Raw genomic sequence first — 22873 nt, 5'->3', positions numbered from 1 at the left:
TGATAAAATTCTAGATAGCTTCATGGATGAGGGAAATCTATGATTTCAAGACAAATAATATAGGAGAAGAGAATGACTTTTGTGCATCTTAAATCATATGATAATCAAAAAGAGATCTCTTTTTTTGTGGGCATAGATCCTTGACCAAATTAATCTAAATTTGAACTAGAAAGCAAAAAAGCATGTATTAGCTCACTGATGACAAGTCATTAATTTGTAGTACCAACTTCCTAGTGTCAAAACAAGCATACATTTACCAGAAATGTACAGCTAAAAGTACCAAATTTATACTTTAATTTCTGTATGCTGAGGGCTACCTTAGCTCTTGGAGAACATAAGGAGCCTCCTCTTGGTCTCTGTGAAAGGTTCTTCATCTTTCCTTCCTCTGTCAACCAATAGAACTATTTCACATATCTGCATTAATTTACAATCATTTATTTTCTTTTTTTCTTATAGATTGGACTTATTTCACTTTTTTCTCTTTCCCACAAAGCCTTCACAGCACAAAATCTGGCACATAACAAATGTTCAATAATGTTCATGAATGAATGTGTTTCTCAGGGCAGTTATCTCTAAGCGACATCTGAAAAATAAGCTAAAGTAATTTTGATGAAAAACTGAAATTTATGATAGAGTTAAAAAAAAACTGCAGGAAATTCCTGTATGGATTAATCTGTGGCAACCTCATTTGGGTGGAAATATGTTAAAATAAGGCAAATACCAACAGCTTCAAACAGAGTCATACAAGACGTCGGAGGTTGCTGAGCAAGTCAGTCTTACAATAACAGAAGTAGAAACAGTAGAAGTAGTAACAAAATTTTTAGGACATATTTTGTATGACTCTGCATAGTAAAGAGTACATTTAAAATATCTCTGCTCAAAAGTAACAAGCTTGAATTCCTTCTACCAGACATAATATTCAGTTTATTATTCAAGATTCAGCCACTTTTGAGTTTTACCACGTATCATTTATCAAAATAAAAATGGAAATCAAGCTCTCTTTTCAAGGTTTATTACTAAATTCATCCTCCTTTAATTTGAATGTTCTGTAAATGTGGTTGGCAATTGCTGGTGATGAGGTATAATGGAGACACTCTCTGCAAATTAAGATAATTTATAATATTTTGCATTGTAGATGAAAATGCACAGGGACAATAGTATGTAAGCTACAAAGCACAACACAATTTAGTCCAATTTGGTGGAATTATTGTTGCTTATTCATAAATATTCAGAAGTGCCTTATCTTTATGGAAACATTCAGCTGCCAGTCTTTTCACTGAAAAGCTCAAATACATAAAACTGACAATTAAATAAAGATGTGTATGAAAAACCACATATTCTTAAATATTCACCATTCCTTGTGAAATTTGATACTGTGATGAAATTAAAACTTCTGGAGCAAAAATGAACTGAAAATTCTCATTTATCTAAATCTTTTTGACTTGCTGAATAACTTAAACTGAGTTCTAATTTCCTTCCTGCCATCATAAAGCAGAAATCTTCTTTAAAGATTCCTAACATTTAAAAATTACTATTTGATATCTACCAGAGAAGAGAAAGATAAAATAACTTCATCATCTGGTTCTATTGATAGTTGCTTCAGATTAATAGTAATATTAGTTCAGATTACTTTTCAGATTAATATTTATACTAATTGATTCATATTCACATTAATATTGTTATTCATAAAGAATGCTCAGTTCACTTCAGTCAGTTCAGTTCAGTTGCTCAGTCATGTGACTCTTTGCAACCCCATGGACTGCAGCACACCAGGATTCCCTGTCCATCACCAATTCCCAGAGTTTACTCAAACTCATGTCCATTGCATTGGTGATACCATTCAACCATCTCATCCTCTGTCATCCTGTTCTCCTCCCACCTTCAATCTTTCCCATCATCAGGGTCTTTTCAAATGAGTTGGTTCTTTGCATCAGATGGCCAAAGTATTGGAGTTTCAGCTTCAGCATCAGTCCTTCCAAAGAATATTCAGAACTGATTTCTTTTAGGATTGACTGGTTTGATTTCCTTAAAGTCCAAGGGACTCTCAAGAGCTGTCTCCTACACCACAGTTCAAAAGCATAAATTCTTCAGTGCTCAGCTTTCTTTATAGTCCAACTCTCACATCCATACACAACTTCTGGAAGAACCATAGCTTTGACTAGACGGACTTTTGTTGGTTAAGTAATGTCTCTGCTTTATAACATGCTGTCTAGGTTGTTCATAGCTTTTTTTTTTCCAAGGAGCAAGCGTCTTTTAATTTCATGGCTGCAGTCACAATCTACAGTGATTTTGGAGCCCCCCAAAATAAAGTCTGTCACTGTTTTCATTGTTTCCCAAACTATTTGCCATGAAGTAATTGGACCAGATGTCATGATCTTAGTCTAATGTTAAGTAACTTAAAACTCCATTTATGTTTGGTTCTAATTCCTTTCTAGTCTTTCTCTACTGAGAACTAGCAAATATTCTGAATTAGTATATTATTTTTACATATAATTTACATGTTTTTGTTGTTGTTTTGTCTCCAAGTCACATCCAACTCTTTGTGACCCCATGGATTGTAGTCTGCCAGGGTCCTCAGTCTATGGCGTTTCCCAGGCAAGCATACTGGAGTGGCTTGCCATTGCCTTCATCTCCTGCATTGGCAGGTGGATTCTTTATCACTGTGCCACCAGGAAAGTCCAATTTATATTTTAAAACATCTGTATTTCAATTAACAATATACAGTATGGTTTGTAAGCATTTACACATTTTATAAATTATGTAATTAAAATAACATTCTTCTGAGGCTTTTTTTTGTGTGTGTGTGCAGCATTGTGTTTTTACTGTTATATTTACACACACATATACTTACACATACAGTTTACTCATTTTAACTACCAGTGATATTCCATTGGATGTATACCCTAAAATTGATTTACTTGTTCTCCAGCTGGTGGGTATCTGTATTGCTATATTGCTTACATTATTCACTGTTTAAAAATGCTACACTTCCATGTCCTCATTTGAACATATGCAAGTGTTTCTATGGGTTATGTATCATGCAGGGATTCAAAGATCAATTTGAATCAGTTCTAATGAGGTGGATAAAACTGGAACCTATTATGCAGAGTGAAGTAAGCCAGAAGAAAAAACACCAATACAGTATACTGCTGCTAAGTCGCTTCAGTTGTGTCCGACTCTGTGCAACCCCATAGATGGCAGCCCACCAGGCTCCGCGATCCCTGGGATTCTCCAGGCAAGAACACTGGAGTAGGTTTCCATTTCTTTCTCCAGTGCATGAAAGTGAAAAGTAAAAGTGAAGTCGCTCAGTCGTGTCCGACTCGTCGCAACCCCATGGACTGCAGCCTACCAGGCTCCTCCGTCCATAGGATTTTCCAGGCAAGAGTACTGGAGTGGGTTGCCATTGCCTTCTCCAATACAGTATGCTGCTGCTGCTGCGTCACTTCAGTCGTGTCCGACTCTGTGTGACCCCACAGATGGCAGCCCACCAGGAGGATTCCCGGTCCCTGGGATTGTCCAGGCAAGAACACTGGAGTGGGCTGCCATTTCCTTCTCCATTGCATGAAAGTGAAAAGTGAAATTGAAGTCGCTCAGTCGTGTCCAACTCTAGTGACCCCATGGACTGCAGCCTACTAGGCTTCTCCGTCTATGGGATTTTCCAGGCAAGAGTACTGGAGTGGGTTGCCATTGCCTTCTCCGATACAGTATACTAACACATATATATCAAATTTAGAAAGATGATAACAATAACCCTATATACAAGACAGCAAAAGCAACACAGATATATAGAACAGTCTTTTGGATTCTGTGGGTGAAGATGAGGGTGGGATGATTTGAGAGAATAGCACTGAAACATGTATATTATCATATATGAAACAGATCGCCAGTCCAGGTTCGATGCATGAGACAAGGTGCTCAGGGCTGATACACTGGGATAACCCAGAGGGATGGGATGGGGAGGGAGGTGGGAGGGGGGTTCAGGATGGGGAACACATATACACCCATGGCTGATTCATGTCTATGTATGGCAAAACCACTACACTATTGTAAAGTAATTAAAATAAATAAATTAAAAAAAAAAAACAAAGATCATTTTCTCAAGATTAAATCAAAATCTGTTAATCGGTCTTGAACTAATGAAAGAAAATAGTTCAGTCTCTGCCTCAGTATAATTTCTGTTCAACTTATTTATGAATATTATGTATTCACATAAGTTGATGTTCTATCTGGTTAGTAAAATAGTAATAATAATTCTGTGCATGCTAAGTCATGTCTGACTTTTTACTACCCCATGTAGCCTGCTAGGTTCCTCCGTCCCTGGAATTCTCTAGGCAAGAATACTGGAGTAGGTTGCCACATCCACTCTCCAGGGGATCTTCCCTACCCAGGGATCAAACCAACATCTCTTATGTCTCCTGCATTGGCAGGTGGATTCTGTGCCACTAGTGACACCTGGGAAGCCCATGATAAAGTAAGTGATATTATTAAATATACTAGTTTGTGTCTTCATACATTTGTATATCATTCTGGAATAGTGGGATCATACATTTGTGCACCATTTTTAAATTTTTACATCACACATTTGTATATCAGTCAGGGATATAGTGGGATTCAGCTTTGCATGAATGTTAAGTTTTACCATCAGCCATTTAGTTTATGCATAATTGGCACAGGTGGCTCAGAGGGTAAAGTGTCTGCTTACAATGCGAGACACCAGGATTCAATCTCTGGGTCAGGAAGATCCCCTGGAGAAGGAAATGGCAACCCATTCCAGTATTCTTGCCTGGAAAATCCCATGGACAGAGAAGTCTGGTAGGCTACAGTCCATGGGGTCGCAAAGACTCATACATGACTGAGTGACTTCACTTTCACTTTCAGACATGTCTAAAAATGAATTTTACTAAATATCACCAAATATCTCCTATGTGACTATACCAATGTATCCCAAAGTTCATGAATTTCAAATTCTTCCAATTATTATCAACATTTAGTATGATACTGCTTTTTGATTTTTACCAATTTTAGGAGTGTGCAATAGAAAAGTATTTTTACTTTAATTTTCACTTCTTAATTTCTATCAAGCACTTTTTGTCTTTTGATTATTGTACTGGAATATCTTCTACTGTGAAATTTTTTTGCCCATATGTTCTTCTAGGCTATTTTTAAATTGATTTGTAGGATTTCTTTCTATGGAGTATATGTTTTTCTGTGCTGTGTTGTGCTTATTTGCTCAGTCGCCTCCAAGTTTTTGCAACCCTGTGGACTGTAGCTGTCAGGCTTCTCTATCCATGCAGATTCTCCAGGCATGAATACTGAGGTGGGTCACCATGCCCTCCTCCAGGGGATCTTCCCAATCCAGAGATAGAACTCAGGTCTCCCACATTGCAGGCAGATTCTTCACCATCTGGGCCACCAGGTTTTTCTACTATATTGTAAATACTGCTAAGTCATTTTAGTCGTGTCTGACTCTGTGCGACCACATAGACGGCAGTCCACCAGGCTCCCCTGTCCCTGGGATTCTCCAAGCAAGAACACTGGAGTGGGTTGCCATTTCCTTCTCCAATGCATGAAAGTGAAAAGTGAAAGTGAAGTCGCTCAGTCGTGTCCGACCCTCAGCGACACCATGGACTGCAGCCTTCCAGGCTCCTCGGTCCATGGGATTTTCCAGGCAAGAGTACTGGAGTGGGGTGCCATTGCCTTCTCTGATATTGTACATATCTCCTTCTAATTATATATCATTTAAAAATCTTGCTAGCAAAGGTCTGTCTAATCAAAGCTATGGGTTTTCCAGTAGTCATGTATGGATGTGAGAGTTGGACTTATAAAGAAAGCTGAGCACTGAAGAATTGATGCTTTTGAACTGCGGTATTAGAGAAGATACTTGAGAGTCCCTTGGACAGCTAGGAGATCCAACCAGTCAATCTTAAAGGAATTCAGTCTTGAATATTCATGGAAGGACTGATGCTGATGCTGAAACTCCAATACTTTGACCACATGATGAGAAGAACTGACTCATTTGAAAAGATCGATGCTGGGAATGATTGAAGGCGGGAGGAAAAGGGGACAACAGAGGATGAGATGGTTGGATGGCATCACTGACTCAATGGACATGAGCTTGAGTAAACTCTGGGAGTTGGTGATGGAGAGAAAGCCAGGTGTGCTGCAGTCCATGGGGTTGCAAAGAGTCGGACAAGACTGAGCGACTGAACTGAAAAAATCTTGTTTATGGTATATTTAGCTAACTGCTACTGCTAAGTCACTTCAGTCGTGTCCGACTCTGTGCGACCCCATAGATGGCAGCTCACCAGACTCCCCCGTCCCTGGGATTCTCCAGGCAAGAACACTGGAGTGGGTTGCCATTTCCTTTTCCAATGCATGAAAGTGAAAACTGAAAGTGAAGTCGCTCAGTCGTGTCCGACCCTCAGCGACCCCATGGACTACAGCCTACCAGGCTCCTCCGTCCCTGGGATTTTCCAGGCAAGAGTACTGGAGTGGGTTGCCATTGAGCTAAAGAGATTTGTAAAAACATAATAAGGACTGGGACTTATTTACTGGCCTTCAGTAAAACAGAAGCCATTTGATATTTTGAGTTGCTAAAATTCAGTACAAGAAATTAGAGGGGAAAATACAAAGAAATGCAGAGAGTGTGAAGGTCAAGGATCACTTCTGGCTTTCAGGAATCCAGCAATTCAGGGAAGCTGCCACCACATACAACCACCTGCCAGCACCACGCTCTTGCCTACATATTTTGGTGAAAAATAATGGCTTCTTTATCCATCCTATCTTTCAGCTCTCACTGGATTGCCTTTAGTTGGTGGAATCTAAGCAGAGGTCTTAGTTGGCAAGGGCAGGAGATATGTAGTTGCCAGATTTTTAGACTCTACACTTAAGAGAAGTGCTTAGAAGGGCATGGATGCTACTGAGTATTGACAGATTTTTGCTTGCCTATCTTCTTTGAGAAATCTTTCTTCACCTTAAAGACATAGCTACTGTGGGTCACATTTTTTTCTAAGCATTGTAAAGTTTTGACACTCACATATGTCTTCAATCTGCCAGAAGTTAACTTTAAAAAGGAGTATGTTAGTAGGTCATTAGATATTTAAGTTCAAAATTTACAAAACTTTTGGGATGTGAAGGTTATAAAAATGCCTTGTTTGTTATTCTAATCTGAAGAAATTATATCCAATATTGTATATATAAATGACAGATAATCAAGAAATATTTCTTTAGCATTTTAGTTAGAATACCTTGTACTATATAATGCAGCCTTAGTCAATACTTCATTTATCACCTCGTTGATTTTCAGTATTTAAAGAGTAACAGAAATGCCAAATATACCTGTTAAGTTTATAGGATATAGATTTGCATAGACAAACTTTGTTGCTTCCTTATAATTCATTGATTTTCTACTTGATTTGCATTAAATAAATTATAAGAATAGAGTTAGCACTAATAGTATATCTGATTATTTTTCATTGTTAATATTGCCAAAACTTTATTGGTAACTAAAGAGTTTAAATAGGGTAATTTATTTTATATTTATAAAGCTAGTATACAAGACATGCCATCACAAGTTGGCTATTGCTCATCTTTAATTTGAATACAGAATTTGAAATGGACATGTTCCATGTGGATTACCAAATTATTTCAAGCAACAAAACTCAAGAGCTAAAAACATACAAATATATCTGAACAATATCCTTGGGATAATGGACATTTCTCAAATGGGATTTTTAGAAAATTAAATGTGCAGAGGTGATAACAAGAAAACATCTGAGCCCAGAGGTAATGTCTAACAGATGGGTATCATAAACATTTGCCAGATCAGCTTTTGAGAAGACAATGCTATAATCAATCAAAAAGATGTACTTTAGGTTTTCAATGGGTGGTTGTTTAAAATACTCAATTCCTTTCTACTGAATGAAAGTGGGATAACTAGAAATGAATACAGCTAGTAGAATCTTCAATGAAGAATATTTTGAAGAAATAAAGTTTAAAGATGTCATGAACAACAGGCCTAAATCATTCTTTGATAGTGAATTTGGCAAAAAACAAGTATTCAGATTCTTAAGTATAAAATGAAAGAAATTTATTTGGGAGGAATCACATTAACATTTAAAAATTATTATATTTTTACATGTAGTTCAACAACAAAAAATGTAAATTCATGGAATATTAAATATAAAATATCCAGAAGTTACATGGAGATAATATAGTATAGTGATTAAGTTTGGGAATTCTATAGGCAGAGCTCCTCAACTAAATTTCCATATCTGCATTTATGAGGTATGTCACCTTGGTCAAGTAACAACTTTTCTGTGCTTTGTTTTTCCTCCTCTTCTCACCGGGGATAATTGTACTTCCCTCATAGTTATAGCTGTATCTGCTGCTGCTGCTGCTGCTAAGTCGCTTCAGTTGTGTCTGACTCTGTGCAACCCCATAGATGGCAGCCCACCAGGCTCCCCTGTCTAGTCAATAGTAAATAAATGTTAGCTATTATTTTTCACTGATATTTAATGTTTAAATAATGTTAAATATCTCTGTGTGCCTTTTAATAAAATCTAAGTCCCTTACTATAGTCCACCTCATCCCTGTCTAGCTTCAAACTTTACCTCTCATTTTGTACAATTCTCCTTTCTTATCCACCTCCAGCCAAATAACTCAGCTGAAGTCTTCTCTTAGGCCTTTGTATTTGTTGATCTATCTGCCTACAGTCTGCTACTCTCAGATCTCTTATTATAATTCAGATACCAAATCAGGTGATACCTCCTGAGACACAGTCCTTGAATGAACTGGATATAGTAGACTCATCTTCCATACTGTGTATCCTATCACCCTATTACAAATTATTTCTACATGCAGTTCTTTTATCTTTTGTTAACATTTTTCCTTTTCTGTCTTGTCTCACTAAAACATTGGTTCCATGTGAGCATGAACTTTGTCTTTAGTGTTCTCTTCATCCCCAGAGCAGAAACAGTTCCAATGGAGACAGACAAAATTTAAACCTATGATTCAATGAATAACTTCTATGTTGATAAGTTAATTCCAATAGAGGAATAAAAGAGAAGACAAGATTTATGGACCAAAAAAGGAGTGACATTTCTACAACTCAGCCTTCAGAGAGAAATACAGTGAAAGACATCAGATTAAGGAATGCATTCTTGAATGTGTATTGAGGGGCTGAGGGGATCTGGCTAGAGTAACCTATTAAGTTCTGCTAACTTCTATTATTGAATTATCCAGAGCAGAGTGATGTATTATGGAGGATATTGTACTGAGATGCTAATTTCTGATCTGTTCTTCTAACTTTAGAAGAAGGCAATGGTAATTTTCTCTTACTGTACTCCCCTACACTGTCTAGGAAAACACAACTACAGATTTAATTAATTTGTGTTGTATAAAGCACCTGAAAATATGTCTCATCTAGCACTGGTTGGAATAAGTTTCAGATTTCTCAAGGGCAAGCGTAATTATTAGCTATTTTTGAAAAGAACGAAAGAGTGGTCTAACTTAAGGAGGGAGTTAATTCTGAGAGGCTGGAGGGATGGAAGAGCAATTGGATTCCCTAATGTTAGTCAAGGTCCGACCAAGTTTGTCACAGATGTTTTATATCCAACCCATGTGGCCATCCACGCTTCATTTCTCTAAATCAAACTAGAGTTGACTAAGACTCTAATTTTGGAGAAGAAGGTTATCTGTACAAAAAACTAAGTAAGATTATTCTTGACAACTCTAAAGGATGAAGACTGAAGGGATTTAATTTGCTTCAGAAATGTAAAGGAATGGGACATTTTCTTCCTTCAAATGTGGTGTAGCATTTTCATACCAGGTGTGTTATAATTTATTTATTGGTGAAGGAAAGACAGAGAAGCTCATGGTCTTCTTAGTAGAGTATAACTAAAACTGTTAATAATGGCTGAACCAAATGCTTTTCTTTTCTAGGCACTCAAGGGTCTCTGTACTTTCCTGACACCACTAATCATAGAGGCATCTATTAATACGATATCTTTTAACTTATTTTTTTTTTTGGAATATCTGTTACAGCTGTGCATCATAGGAGACACTGTACACTGTCTTCTCAGTATATCTTTTCTTCTCCCTCATAAACAAAATCTTGATTTTGCTTCCAGCAATAACTGAAGCATATCAGGCAGTAGTATATCATGATAGTCAAATAATAATCCAATAATTTAGTCTGACAAATACTTCATTTTTCCAGCTTCCCTTGCTGGGAAATTTATCCATATAGCCCTATTTTGGACAAAGAAGGATAACAGAATGTCTGACACAAATTTTGTACTCCTGATGAAAGGGACATATACGATAAACAGTACCTCCTTCTTTTTGCCTTGAATATGCCCAGTGTTAAAGCAGCCATCTTGTGACCATGTCACAACAATCATGAGAACAAGAAGTGAACAAACTAGGAATGCCATAACAAAAATGGAGCATGGCTCCTTGTAACCTAGGTTTAGCAACTGAATCAGGACCTGCTTACCTTTTTTCTCTTCACAGGTCTTATATAATTAACATAAATCCTGGCTGTTTAAGCCATGGTTAAGTTTACTACTGCTGCTGCTGTTTATTTGCTAAGTTGTGTCCGACTCTTTGCTGCTCCATGGACTTTAGCCCACCAGATTCCTCCGTGGTATTTCCCAGGCAAGAACACTTCAGTGGGTTGCCATTTTCTTTTCTAGGGGATTTTCCCAATGCAGGGATCAAACCTCCATCTCCTGCTTGGCAGGCACACTCTTTACTACTGAGCTCTCTGGGAAGGCCCTAGGTTTACCTTGAAGCCAAAAGCAGCATCTCAACTGTTTCTACTAGTCCATTTGCTATTCCTAGTGATTACATAATGAATGGACCAATAAGACAGTTGAAGTAAAATACAACCTAAAAGCTTGTTCTAAAATATCTCTTCATTTTAATCTCAGCCAAATGCAATTCTATGACTATCATTACATAGACCAGGTGTAATTAGATAAGGATAATCATAAAAAGCCTGCTTATGCTAAACCTAGAATTGTGAGAAGCTAGGCAAATGGGATTAATCTGAATTAAGTTATTTACTCTATTTGCCTTGAATGTGCTTATTTAGCATGCTCTTTCTAATCTCGGTGCTTTTCTTTATCCTGTTCTCTTTGCCTGGAATACAGTCACCATTTCTTTCTGTGATCCACCAACACAATCTTTAATACTACCTCATTCATGAATCCTAACCTGATCTTCCCTAGCCAAATTTCCTCTCTACTGCCTCTAAATCCTCTGAATATGAATACTAGAACTCCTCTGCATCTCATAGTGTTCTCTCAGATATTCCAGAAACAAAGGTGGAATAATTTTAAGGGGAACATACCACAGAATGGCAGAGGTGGGATTAGAAATAACTGGACACAGGGATCCAAACACAAAACATATTCTTTTCCATTTTCCCCCATGTCTGCACACCTTAGCAAATTCTCTTGTGTTCAGAAGTTAATTACTCCATCTAAGAATTTATGGAATATACAATATGTGGCCTAGTAGAATCTTCTATATCACACAAAAAAACCACTTTATAAAATCAGTATTCAGAGTACATGTTAATTTACCAATATATGTGGAAAGCTGCAATTGATCTAAAACTGACTAAAGGCATTATGAAGTGAAATGGCCTCATGAAGAATTATGCATAATATGCTTGCAAGAAAACCAAAACAAACAAAAAACATAATCACAATACCATGTGATAAGAGCTATATAGCTGTGGATATAGACTACTGCAAAAGAAGTGTTAAAAAGTAGACTAACTGCGGTTGAAGGAGTCAGGGTAAGCCTAATAGGGAAATGTTTGAAATGGTCTTGAAGCTGAACAGTTCAATTGATGCCACAGGTGGATGGGGCATACTGAAAGAAAAAAGAAGCCTGGGTACAGGATTCTAAGGCTGGAAACCAAAGTATACTTGGAGAATGAGAAGTAACTTCCTTCAAAGATAGGAAATGCATGGTTAACTATTAAGATCATTGCAGGTATATGCTCATAGAAAGGCTGCCATTGTAAAACTCAGAAGTGACACTTAGGAACAAATACAGTTAATAGCTGATGTGCCACTACTTCCAGGGCCTTCCTCAACAAAGGAGCTTAGCACATAGCCATTGAATCAGAAAATCTTAGAAGCATTTACTGACCTGGTGAATATTCAGAGACACCTTTGAAGTAGATTATAAACATTTAATTCCAGATTTGAGATTGAAACATTTTAGTTTCAGTTCTGAGACTGAAAAATATTTATAGATGTATGTCTGCCCTTTTTTAAAAAAATAATTGCTTTTATACTCTTTTCCCAATTCTACAGCCTTCTATCTTCATAATGATGCACATCCTTTAATGAACAGCCAGAATCATTAAGAAAAAAAAATAACTTCAAGTATTTTCTTTTTAAGCGTTTCTTTCTTTCTTTTTCTTTGATAAGCACAAGCAGTAGTTCACAGCAATGACAAAGAAGTCAATGATTTTACTCATTCCAGTCTCCTGAGCATCCTATACAGTTTCAAATTCAGGTATGGCTACAAAGTCCAGTATCTTTGCATCAATAATCTCACGTTACATAGAATTTAAATACTAGAAAAGGAAATTTAGGTTTCCTTTTTTAACCTCATTGAAATTTTAGACAAAGAGAAATATCAAATGATGCAGAACAAAGAAAGACCATTATGTAAACACAGAGCCATGACTTGAAAAATGTCACTAGCCCTGTCAGAGAAAAAAAAAAGGAAAGAGGAAAGCAGATTAAGAAACATTTGCCCTTCTGAGCACATGGCAGCGATTATATTTGAGCAATAAGCCACAACTCTGTTACTTTTAGTCTAGTCCATCACAAAGAACTATCTGTAAACACAATTTGCTTGGATTTTCATTTGTCTTTGGGAGCAATTCACAGGAAATCACAGTATATACAACAGTTCTCAGGGTTTAAAAATATGTATTAAACATCATTTTGTTAATTTAACTTGTGTTAATGATGTAATAATTCTAGCACAGGTAAGGGAAAAAAAACTTGAAATAAACAAGGAGAAAGAATCATATCTCAGTACTATGTCTCTTGACTGTATTTTCACAAACAATAATTTGATTCCAATTACCTTTTGAATCCCATGTGAATATCTTTGATGCTGTAACCTTTTCAACTTTCCAATTTCTGTAAGAATTTTCATTCACCTGACTTCTTGAGAAACTTTATAGAACTAGTTTGATTTTTTCAAATATTCTAACAGTAAAGACTACAATTTAATTCTCATTTATATAATTAGTCTACTTCTTATTATGATACTGGTAAATAAATTCATTTTGTTCATATAACAATTGATGTAACCCACTTATGGTTTTCAATGATTCTCAGTCTATGAGCTTCTGCCTGTTTAAGTGTCAGAAAGTTGATTTGAGTATAGCACAATAGTTCTATATAAATTTATTTTTAATAAGACAATTTAACAAAAAAGCAAAACAAACTAAAATCTTAGCTATTCTTCAGTGTAAAATCATCTGAAACCATCCAGTTTTCATTAAGGGCTGACTAACTATAACTAATACACATGTACTGTGTATGTTTTGCAGTGACAGGTAGGAGCTCAAGCACTGGGTTTCCATTTATTAAAAAGTTTAATTGTACTTCTTAAATATTTCATGGGGAGAATACTGTTATTTTAAAGTACATAAATAAATAAGTTCAAAGTCACATATTACTTAAACTTTCTGAACCTATTGTTTCAACAATAAAATAGTAATAGCTAGATTACCTGTAATTTTTGAAGTTGTTAGGGTCAAATATACATGGAAGGGAGTTGTAAACTTCAAATTGATAATCAAATGTTGAATATTACTTCATGTGGTGTATTGCAATTACTAATAAATATTTAGCATCAGTGTTTGGCCATTTTTTTCCTCCCAAAATACTTACTGGTATAGACAAGTTGAAAGCCTTCATCCGTCCCTTCAGAATCAGAATTAAATTCTAGCCAGAGCTGGTTTGAAGTACTACTAAGTGTCAGTCCTCGCATAGACGCACCAGTAAAAGCACCTAGGAGATGAGTTGTTTTATCTTTTCCATCATAAATCTGCAAAATATATTTAAAATTAAAATGAAAATGTGTAAATAATAAACAATTCTGAGCATGTATTTATATTTATGAAGAAAATGAGCGATTACACTCCCCAATTCATTACATGTTTCCCAAGAAAAACCTCATATATCATTAATTGATTTTACAATTAAGAGTTGTTACAAGTAAGAGAGTTAAGACTCCACATGGATAATTTTACTATTTCAAGCTCAGTAGACACTAAAAGTAACTGGAGAAGGCAATGGCACCCCACTCCAGTACTCTTGCCTGGAAAATCCTATGGACGGAGGAACCTGGTAGGCTGCAGTCCATGGGGTCGCTAAGAGTCCAACACGACTGAACGACTTCACTTTCTCTTTTCACTTTCATGCATTGAAGAAGGAAATGACAACCCACTCCAGTGTTTTTGCCTGGAGAATCCCAGGGACGGGGGAGCCTGGTGGGCTGTCATCTCTGGGGTCGCACAGAGTCGGACATGACTGAAGCGACTTAGCAGCAGCAGACGCTAAGTAACACTCAAACTCATGTTATAAAGTTTTTGCTTTTATTTTAAAAACAATGTTTTTTTATGGCAGACAATTTAAAATTGAGCATTGATTGGTTGGTTGTTGTTCTGAACTTTCTCAAGGGCACCAAACACCTGGTTTTCTAATAACATGATTAATATAAAATATACTTGCTTCTTTGTACATTCTATTTATCCACACCTTTTAACTTATTTAATTTTTGACACTTTAAAAATGCTAAAACGGTGCTAAATGCTTTTAGAAACTGATTTAACAAGGCAAAAAATACAAAACAAAACTGATACTTTCCCTAAGATCCCTACCTCATTCCCATTCTTCTGAAGGTGTAGCTTCTCATTGTCCTTTAATTTGCTTTATCTTTTCAAAGCCTTATAGACATTTCTTCACGTCAGTAGATATAAATTCTTGCTTTTGAGAACTGGGTAATATTTCATCCACTACACTATCACAACTTGCTTTACCATTCCTATATTAACAATTAACATTCCTATATTAACAAACATTTTTGCCACTAAAAGTGATCCTGAAAAAAACACCTTTTACATATTATCTCACATTTCTCTTTGGTACTTGTATTTCAGTAAGAAAGGTTTCATACATTTAATACATTGAATTTGGGTGCTCAAATGTAGGTGTGTTGTCAGATATTTTCCAAAAAGTGTACAGTAATTAAATTGAGGATTTGCCAACACTGCATATTGCCATTCTTTTTTAAGGCATGCATTTTTAGTGTGGTAGCTATTATTCCCAACGGTGTGAAAATTAGTCCTTAGAGTTGATAAAACCTCGGATATGACGATGATTTGTTGACCTACAAAGACCAACTCTAACTGACAAATCTCATTCCACAGTACTTAGTTTTATGAAGTTGAATCTGGGGGCTCCTTCTGCAAATGATAACAAATAGAAAAATTTGAAAATACTTCTGAAAGTTACTTGTATTTTGCCAAAACTTTCTTACTTCTGACCTATCATAAGAGTAAAAATTATGTCACTAAACTTCTGATCTGGTGATCTTGCCAAAGCACCAATGTTCCCCCATTATGTTCATGTCACCTAAGAGATAATACTTAGATGGTACATGATGGAAGTTTTATTATCACTACATTAATTTGTATGATATATGTTTCTTGTGCTAAATGGTTGGATTTAACTTGATTACCTATTTATAATGTTTTCTAAAATTTGTAACTAAAAGCTAATGTATAACTTTTTTTCTTTTTATCAAATTATCCCTATAAGGTTTTAGATTATGTTTATATTAGAAAATTAAATTATAAAAAATTACTATATTTCAAAATCTAATTTATTCAAATAAAATAGTGAGATTTTTGATCAGTGGATTCAAGGTATTCTTCAATCCAAGGAAATGTTCTTGAGTTTTTGTTTATTTAATTATTCCCTGTATATTTTATTATTTTATTTCCATTTTGAATGCCTATTATTTACATATTCAGTCTCCAAATTGCATTGCAATTCTTTTACATGTTTTTCTTCTGAAATTTATCTATATTCCCTCTATATTATAGCTTATCTTCCACTGGAACTTTCACATTAACAATTGAATTTTCAACAGTAACTAATCTCTTTTTATACCTTCTATTAAAATCTTAAATTTTAAGTTCTACTAATAGGCCAGTCAAGTTCTAGAAAGTCAGTCTGTCTGTCTGTCTTTGCCTTCTTCCCTTTCTTTCCTCAGTCTCTGTTTTTGGTACTCAAATTGCATTATCATATCAAGATTGTTGGGAGAAATATCAATAACCTCAGATACGCAGATGACATCACAGTTATGGTAGAAAGTGAAGAGGAACTAAAGAGACTCTTTATGAAAGCAAAAGAGGAGAGTGAAAAAGCTGGCTTAAAACTCAACATTCAAAAACTAAGATCATGGCATCCGGTCCCATCACTTCATGGCAAATAGATGGGGAAACAATGGAAACAGTGACAGACTTTATTTTCTTGTGCTCCAAAATCACTGCAAATGGTGACTGTAGCCATGAAATTAAAAGACGCTCGGTCCTTGGAAGAAACGCTATGGCCAACCTAGGCAGCATATTAAAAAGCTGAGACATTACATTGCTGACAAAGGTCCACCTAGTAAAAGCTATGGTTTTTCCAGTGGTTATGTAAGGATGTGAGAGTTAGACTATAAAGAAAGCTGAGTGCCCTAGAATGGATGCTTTTGAACTGCAGTGTTAGAGAAGACTCTTGAGAGTCCCTTGGACTACAAGAAGATCAAACCAGTCCATCCCAAAGGAAATCAGTCCTAAATATTCATTGGAAGTACCGATGCTGAAGATGAAGCTCTGATACTTTGGCCACCTGATGCAACAAGCTGACTCATTGGAAAAGACCCTGATGCTGGGAAAGACTGAAGGCAAGAGGACAAGGGGATGACAGAAGATGAGATGTTTGGATGGCATCACCAAGTTGATGGACATGAGTTTGAGGAAGCTCTGGGAGTTGGTGATGGACAGGGAAGTCTGGCATGCTGCAGTCCATGGGGTCACAGATTCGGACATGACTAAGCAACTGAACTAAACTTATAGTTTTATATTTTCTTATTAAAGATATAGGTTTTAAATATCCCAAAGACAACAATGCTTTTATTTAACACGCTTTATAAATGTAGCTTTGTTCAGAGCCCCTAGTATTCTTTTCTAACAACATTTTATAACTTTTCTGCCCAGATGTTGTGAAGTCTCCAGTACCTAGGCATTTCCTGCTCTCTCCCTTTGTGCCTGTGTTAATCTAAAGCTTCATATTACAACCATCCAGCCTCCACAAATTTATTTATTTGTTTTATTACCAATGAAAAGGAAGTGGAATCATATTTCTTATGAGTGAGAAATAGAGGAAGTGAGTCATAAAATCAATTCAACATGCTCACTAAATTTCTAACAGCAAACATCTTACTGGTCTCCCTTTTCTTTTCAAAAGGTCTTTCTGTCATTTTTTTTTAATGTATTGACTATTTAAGGAATATTTGACTTCTCGATAAAGGGCTGTATGGATAATTCCTTAAAATTATATGGCAGTACCAGGAACCCCTCTTGGAATCTAATTAATCATACAAATATAGTTCTGTTAGTTATCAGCAAGAATTTGTCTTCAACAAAGCCAAAGCAAATGCTGAGGTTGTTAGGTCAGGAATATTTTTGTTTGTTTGTCTGAGTACATAAGAGTCAACTTTTCATTTCTTAAGAATAGCACTCATGAGGAATAATTCAGAGACAAAGAAACATTGCTTGTCAGGAAAAACAACCTTTGTGTTTGAGTTTCAAATGTCCAATGTGCTCATAAATCGACTTCTGAATACAGTTATATTATGACTCTATATATGCTGTAGCTTATAAGTCCTGTGGTTGGAGGTACACAATCACAATCAAATCATGTAACCAACTGACCCAGTGGACCTAATTTGTAGTTAATACTGTCAAAGTAACCACATAGGATAGGCTTCCCTAATAGCTCAGATGGGAAAGAATCCTTCTACAATGCAGAAGACCTGGGTTCATTTCCTGGGTCGGTAAGACCCCCTGGAGAAGGGAATGGCAACTCACTCCAGTATTCTTGCCTGGAGAATGCCATGGACATGGGGTCATAAAAGTTGGACACGACTTGAGTGACTAACACAACCACATAGAATTTTTTCCTTTTATTTCTCTTACTGCTAACAAACATATAATTTCATTCATATGTTAAATATAAATAAGTTTTCTTGGATTCAACTAGTTCTGCTTTCAAGTGTGGATACATTTTAAGAACTTTCAGTTTGTCAAAAACAACCAAATAAAGGGGAAATATAAATAAATAATAGTTGCAATTGAGTAAATGGAAATTGAAATTTACTTTTAACTTTAAAAAAAGGTCTCTCCTAATTTTTTTCCTCAAATTTTCAGTGGTAATAATAATAATAAGAGTTTAACAATAGCAGATACCCTTATTTCACTCCACGTATACAACCCTAAGACAAATTTTAAAAATAACCCAATTGTCTGCCATAAGAGATATTTATTTATATTACTTTTTTCAAGATAGAAGCATTTTTGCTTTTTCAAAAGAAACTTTATTTAAGAAATGATTTCTAAATAATCTTTGAAGAAGAATTTATGAAAAAGGAGCTAAATTTTCAAACGAAAATAATTATCTTAAACTCAGCTGGGAGAATCTAATTTAGCACCAAAGCTAACTACCATTTATTTAACAATGTAAAGTCAAAAGGCAGAAAACAAATAATGTAGAAGCACCACTATAATTATCAAAATTAAATGAAGTGTGATCATTCAGCTATGAAATTTTGGAAGTGTATATAAATTCTTAGGTCAAAATGAAAAGCAATTGTTAATTAGAAGGCTTCAAAAAAAGAGAAGAGTTTTATAGTTATGATCAAGTCAATGCTGTTTAACCTGTAAATAAAATACTTCAGTGTATTCAAATATATATGAACACATAAAAGCAACAAGGAAGGAAAAATCAGGGTATACAGTCAAAGACTAATTATGTTTGAAATGTATATGAATGCAAACATACAAATAAGAAAATAAAACAAACAAAATATGTCTTACATTTTATAATAAATTTATGGTACAGAGTGATTATGTCAGGTTTGATCAGAATCTCATAGAAACGTTGAGGTTATTATTTCTCATTTCTTTTCTATTTAAAATCAGGATATTTAAGTATATTTTTATTTATTTGAGCTTATTTTTTTCTTTTTCTAAATGACGTTATTATTTTTGAGATATGTCTTAATATCTGTTTTTAGTTTTCAGAAATTTAGAAAGCTAAAAAGAATAAGGAAACTGTAATAGCATACAGAAACTCAGAGAGGACTTGAGCGCTCCCACGCCCGCACAGGAATAGTCTCACCTATTTAGTGCTTAATGCAGATAATGAATTACTTTTATGTCAAATGTAGAATTCAAGTCTTCTCCAGAATTAATATTGTGAAAGGTATTGCAAGCTTTAATAACATTAACGAAGCTCTTTGAAAAGACTAATTTGTTATAAAATTGCAATTAATTTGGTAGTCTTATACAACAACAGATGAGAACTTAACATTGCCATGTTTCAATTATCAAACCTTTTGTAATGAATCAGGGTTTGACATTTGTTATGGTGTACAGATCATCCTATTTCTAAAAGGTCAAACCCTATTATGATGAACTGCTTCAGTCAGTTCAGTTCAGTTCAGTTGCTTAGTCCTGTCCAACTCTTTGAGACGCCAAGGACTGCAGCACGCCAGGCCTCCCTGTTTATCACCAACTAACCAGAGTTTACTCAAACTCATGTCCATTGAGTCGGTGATGCCATCCAGCCATCTCATCCTCAGTTGTCCCCTTCTCATCCCACTTTCAATCTTTCCCAGCATCAGGGTCTTTTCCAAGGAGTTGGTTCTTCGCATCAGGTGGCCAAAGTACTGGAGTTTCAGCTTCAGCATCAGTCCGTCAAGTGAACACCCAGGACTGATCTCCTTTAGGATGGATTGGTTGGATCTCATTGCAGTCCAAGGGACTCTCAAGAGTCTTCTCCAACACCACAGTTCAAAAGCATCAATTCTTTGGTGCTCAGCCTTCTTTATAGTCCAACTCTCACATTCATACATGACCACTGGAAAAACCATAACCTTGACTAGAATGGATGTTTCTTGGTAAAGTAACGTAAAGCTTTTTAATATGCTGTCTAGGTTGGTCATAACTTTCCTCCCAAAGAACAAGTGTCTTTTAATTAAATGGCTACATTCACCATCTGTAGTGATTTTGGAGCCCAAAATATAAAGTCTGTCACTGTTTCCACTGTTTCTCCATCTATTTGCCATGAAGTGATGGGACTGGATGCCATGATCTTAGTTTTCTGAATGTTGAGCTTTACACTGACTTTTGCACTCTCCTCTTTCACTTTCAAGAGGCTCTTTAGTTCTTCACTTTCTGCCATAAGGGTGGTGTCATCTGCATATCTGAGGTTATTGATATTTCTCCTGGCAATCTTGATTCCAGCTTGTGCTTCCTCCAGCCCAGTGTTTCTCAAGATGTACTCTGCATATAAGTTAAATAAGCAGGGTGACAATATACAGCCTTGACGTACTCCTTTTCCTATTTGGAACCAGTCTGCTGTTCTATGTCCAGTTATAACTGTTGCTTCCTGACCTGCATACAGGTTTCTCAAGAGGCAGGTCAGGTAGTCTGGTATTCCCATCTCTTTCAGAATTTTCCACAGTTGGTGGTGATCCACAGTCAAAGGCTTTGGAAAAGTCAATAAAGCAGAAATATATATTTTTCTGGAACTCTCTTGCTTTTGCAATGACTGAACAGATGTTGGCAATTTGACTTCTGGTTCCTCTGCCTTTTCTAAATCCAGCTTGCACATCTGGAAATTCACAGTTCACATATTGCTGAAGCCTGGCTTGGAGAATTTTGAGCATTACTTTGCTAGCATGTGAGATGAGTGCAACTGTGTGGTAGTTTGCACATTCTTTGGCATTGCCTTTCTTTGGGATTGGAATGAAAACTGACTTTTTCCAGTCCAGTGGCCAGTGCTGAGTTTTCTAAGTTTGCTGGCATATTGAGTGCAGCACTTTGACACAATCATCTTTCAGAATTTGAAATAGCTCAACTGGAATAGCATCACCTCCACTGGCTTTGTTCATAGTGATGCTTCCTAAGGTCCACTTGACTTCACATTCCAGGACATGTGGCTCTAGGTGAGTGATCACACCATCGTGATTATCTGCTTATGGATACTCAAAGCTGTTGTTGTTGCTAATGATATAAGATATGTATTAGAAAGTATATTCCCACTCATTACTCTAATGAATTAGCAAATAAGGTATTATCTGAACCCAAGAGCAAAAAAAGTAACATCAAAAGAGAGAAATTACACGTGTACATGAGCATAATTATTCAAACCTTCAAATTATTCCTGCTCATGGATACTAGAATTTTCAATTTGGCCATTTGTTTTATAGGTTGATTAAGAATTTATATAATTTTTGTAATGAGTTGAGTTAGATCTCAAATTTTGAAAAAAAAATATTTTTTCAAAATATTTCAAATCTACAATGTTCTCTCCAAAGATAATATGTAACAAAAGAGAACATTTGTTTGTACTCAGATCTTTATATGTCTTTACAACAGTTATATAATGTGTAATCAATTATAAGAGCTAGTGTGCTTCAGTGAGGGAGTTGGGAGTGGAATGAAGGGTCAGGTTTTCAGGAGCCTTAGCTTTGTGGTTCTGTTGAAGTCCCAACTCTACCTTCAAAGCTGACTGGCATGTCACACATCATTTTACTTCTGTGATCCTCAGTATAAGAAAATAGGAAGGGTTTTATGAGGCCTAGTAATAACACTCTGTGATTTGGTTGTCAAATACAGATATTTTCCCTGGTAGCTCAGCTCATAAAGAATATGCCTGCAATGCAGTAGACCCTGGTTTGATTATTGGGTTGGGAAGATCTTCTGGAGAAGGGATAGGCTACCCACTCCAGTATTCTGGCCTAGAGAATTCCATGGGCTGTTTAGTCCATGGGGTCGCAAAGAGTCAGAGATGACTTTCAATTTCACTTTCTATTTCTGCATAAGAAATAAGTCTTTAAACTTCAGAATGCCAACTATAGTAAAGAGATTGTCTTTTGTCCCCCCGCTACATTCCTTTATCTAAACATAATGCTTAGCTTTTTTCTGAAAATAAAAACAAATACAGCGATAACAAAAACATAAATAGTAGTTCTGATTAGTATTCAAATTTTGTCCAATTCAGCTGACAAGCAGAGCAACTTACTATTGACTGTTTAAAGCCTACATATGATAAACACCATCTATAAATGTTAATTAAAAATAATTAATTAAGTTATATAGTTTGAGTGATGGATAGAGAAGTTCAATATTCTTGCCTACTGAAAGTAATATAACCAAACAAAGATATACTCATAATTCCCAAACCTGCTGGTCATCACAAAATCTGGAGAGCTTTATAAAAATCCTTAATCCCAGGTGGAGATGAACTGAATCAATTTTCCCTAGATCTACTGAAACTCAACTTAGTTTGGTTATAGATCAGTTCAGTTCAGTCACTCAGTCGTGTCTGACTCTGCGACTCCATGAACCTCAACATGCCAGGCCTCCCTGTCCATCACCAACTCCCGGAGTTCACCCAAACCCATGTCCATTGAGTCGATGATGCCATCCAACCATCTCATCCTCTGTCGTCCCCTTCTCCTCCTGCCCTCAATCTTTCCGAGCATC

The 22873-nt window shown here is 35.9% G+C and overlaps 1 protein-coding gene across 1 annotated transcript in view; it reads right to left on the bottom strand.

Moving 5' to 3' along the window:
• Positions 1–22873, bottom strand: part of CSMD3 (CUB and Sushi multiple domains 3) — a 1491512-nt gene that overhangs the window by 392809 nt on the left and 1075830 nt on the right. Inside the window, exon 24 of the mRNA XM_010863441.1 lies at positions 13938–14094. Within this exon, the coding sequence (XP_010861743.1) occupies positions 13938–14094 (157 nt within the window). The remainder of the gene's footprint in view (positions 1–13937; positions 14095–22873) is intronic.

The sequence above is a fragment of the Bison bison genome, unplaced genomic scaffold (genome assembly GCF_000754665.1).
Source record: "Bison bison bison isolate TAMUID 2011002044 unplaced genomic scaffold, Bison_UMD1.0 scf7180017864491, whole genome shotgun sequence".
Classification (NCBI taxonomy): domain Eukaryota; kingdom Metazoa; phylum Chordata; class Mammalia; order Artiodactyla; family Bovidae; genus Bison; species Bison bison.
This window is presented reverse-complemented; position numbering and strand designations above follow the sequence as displayed.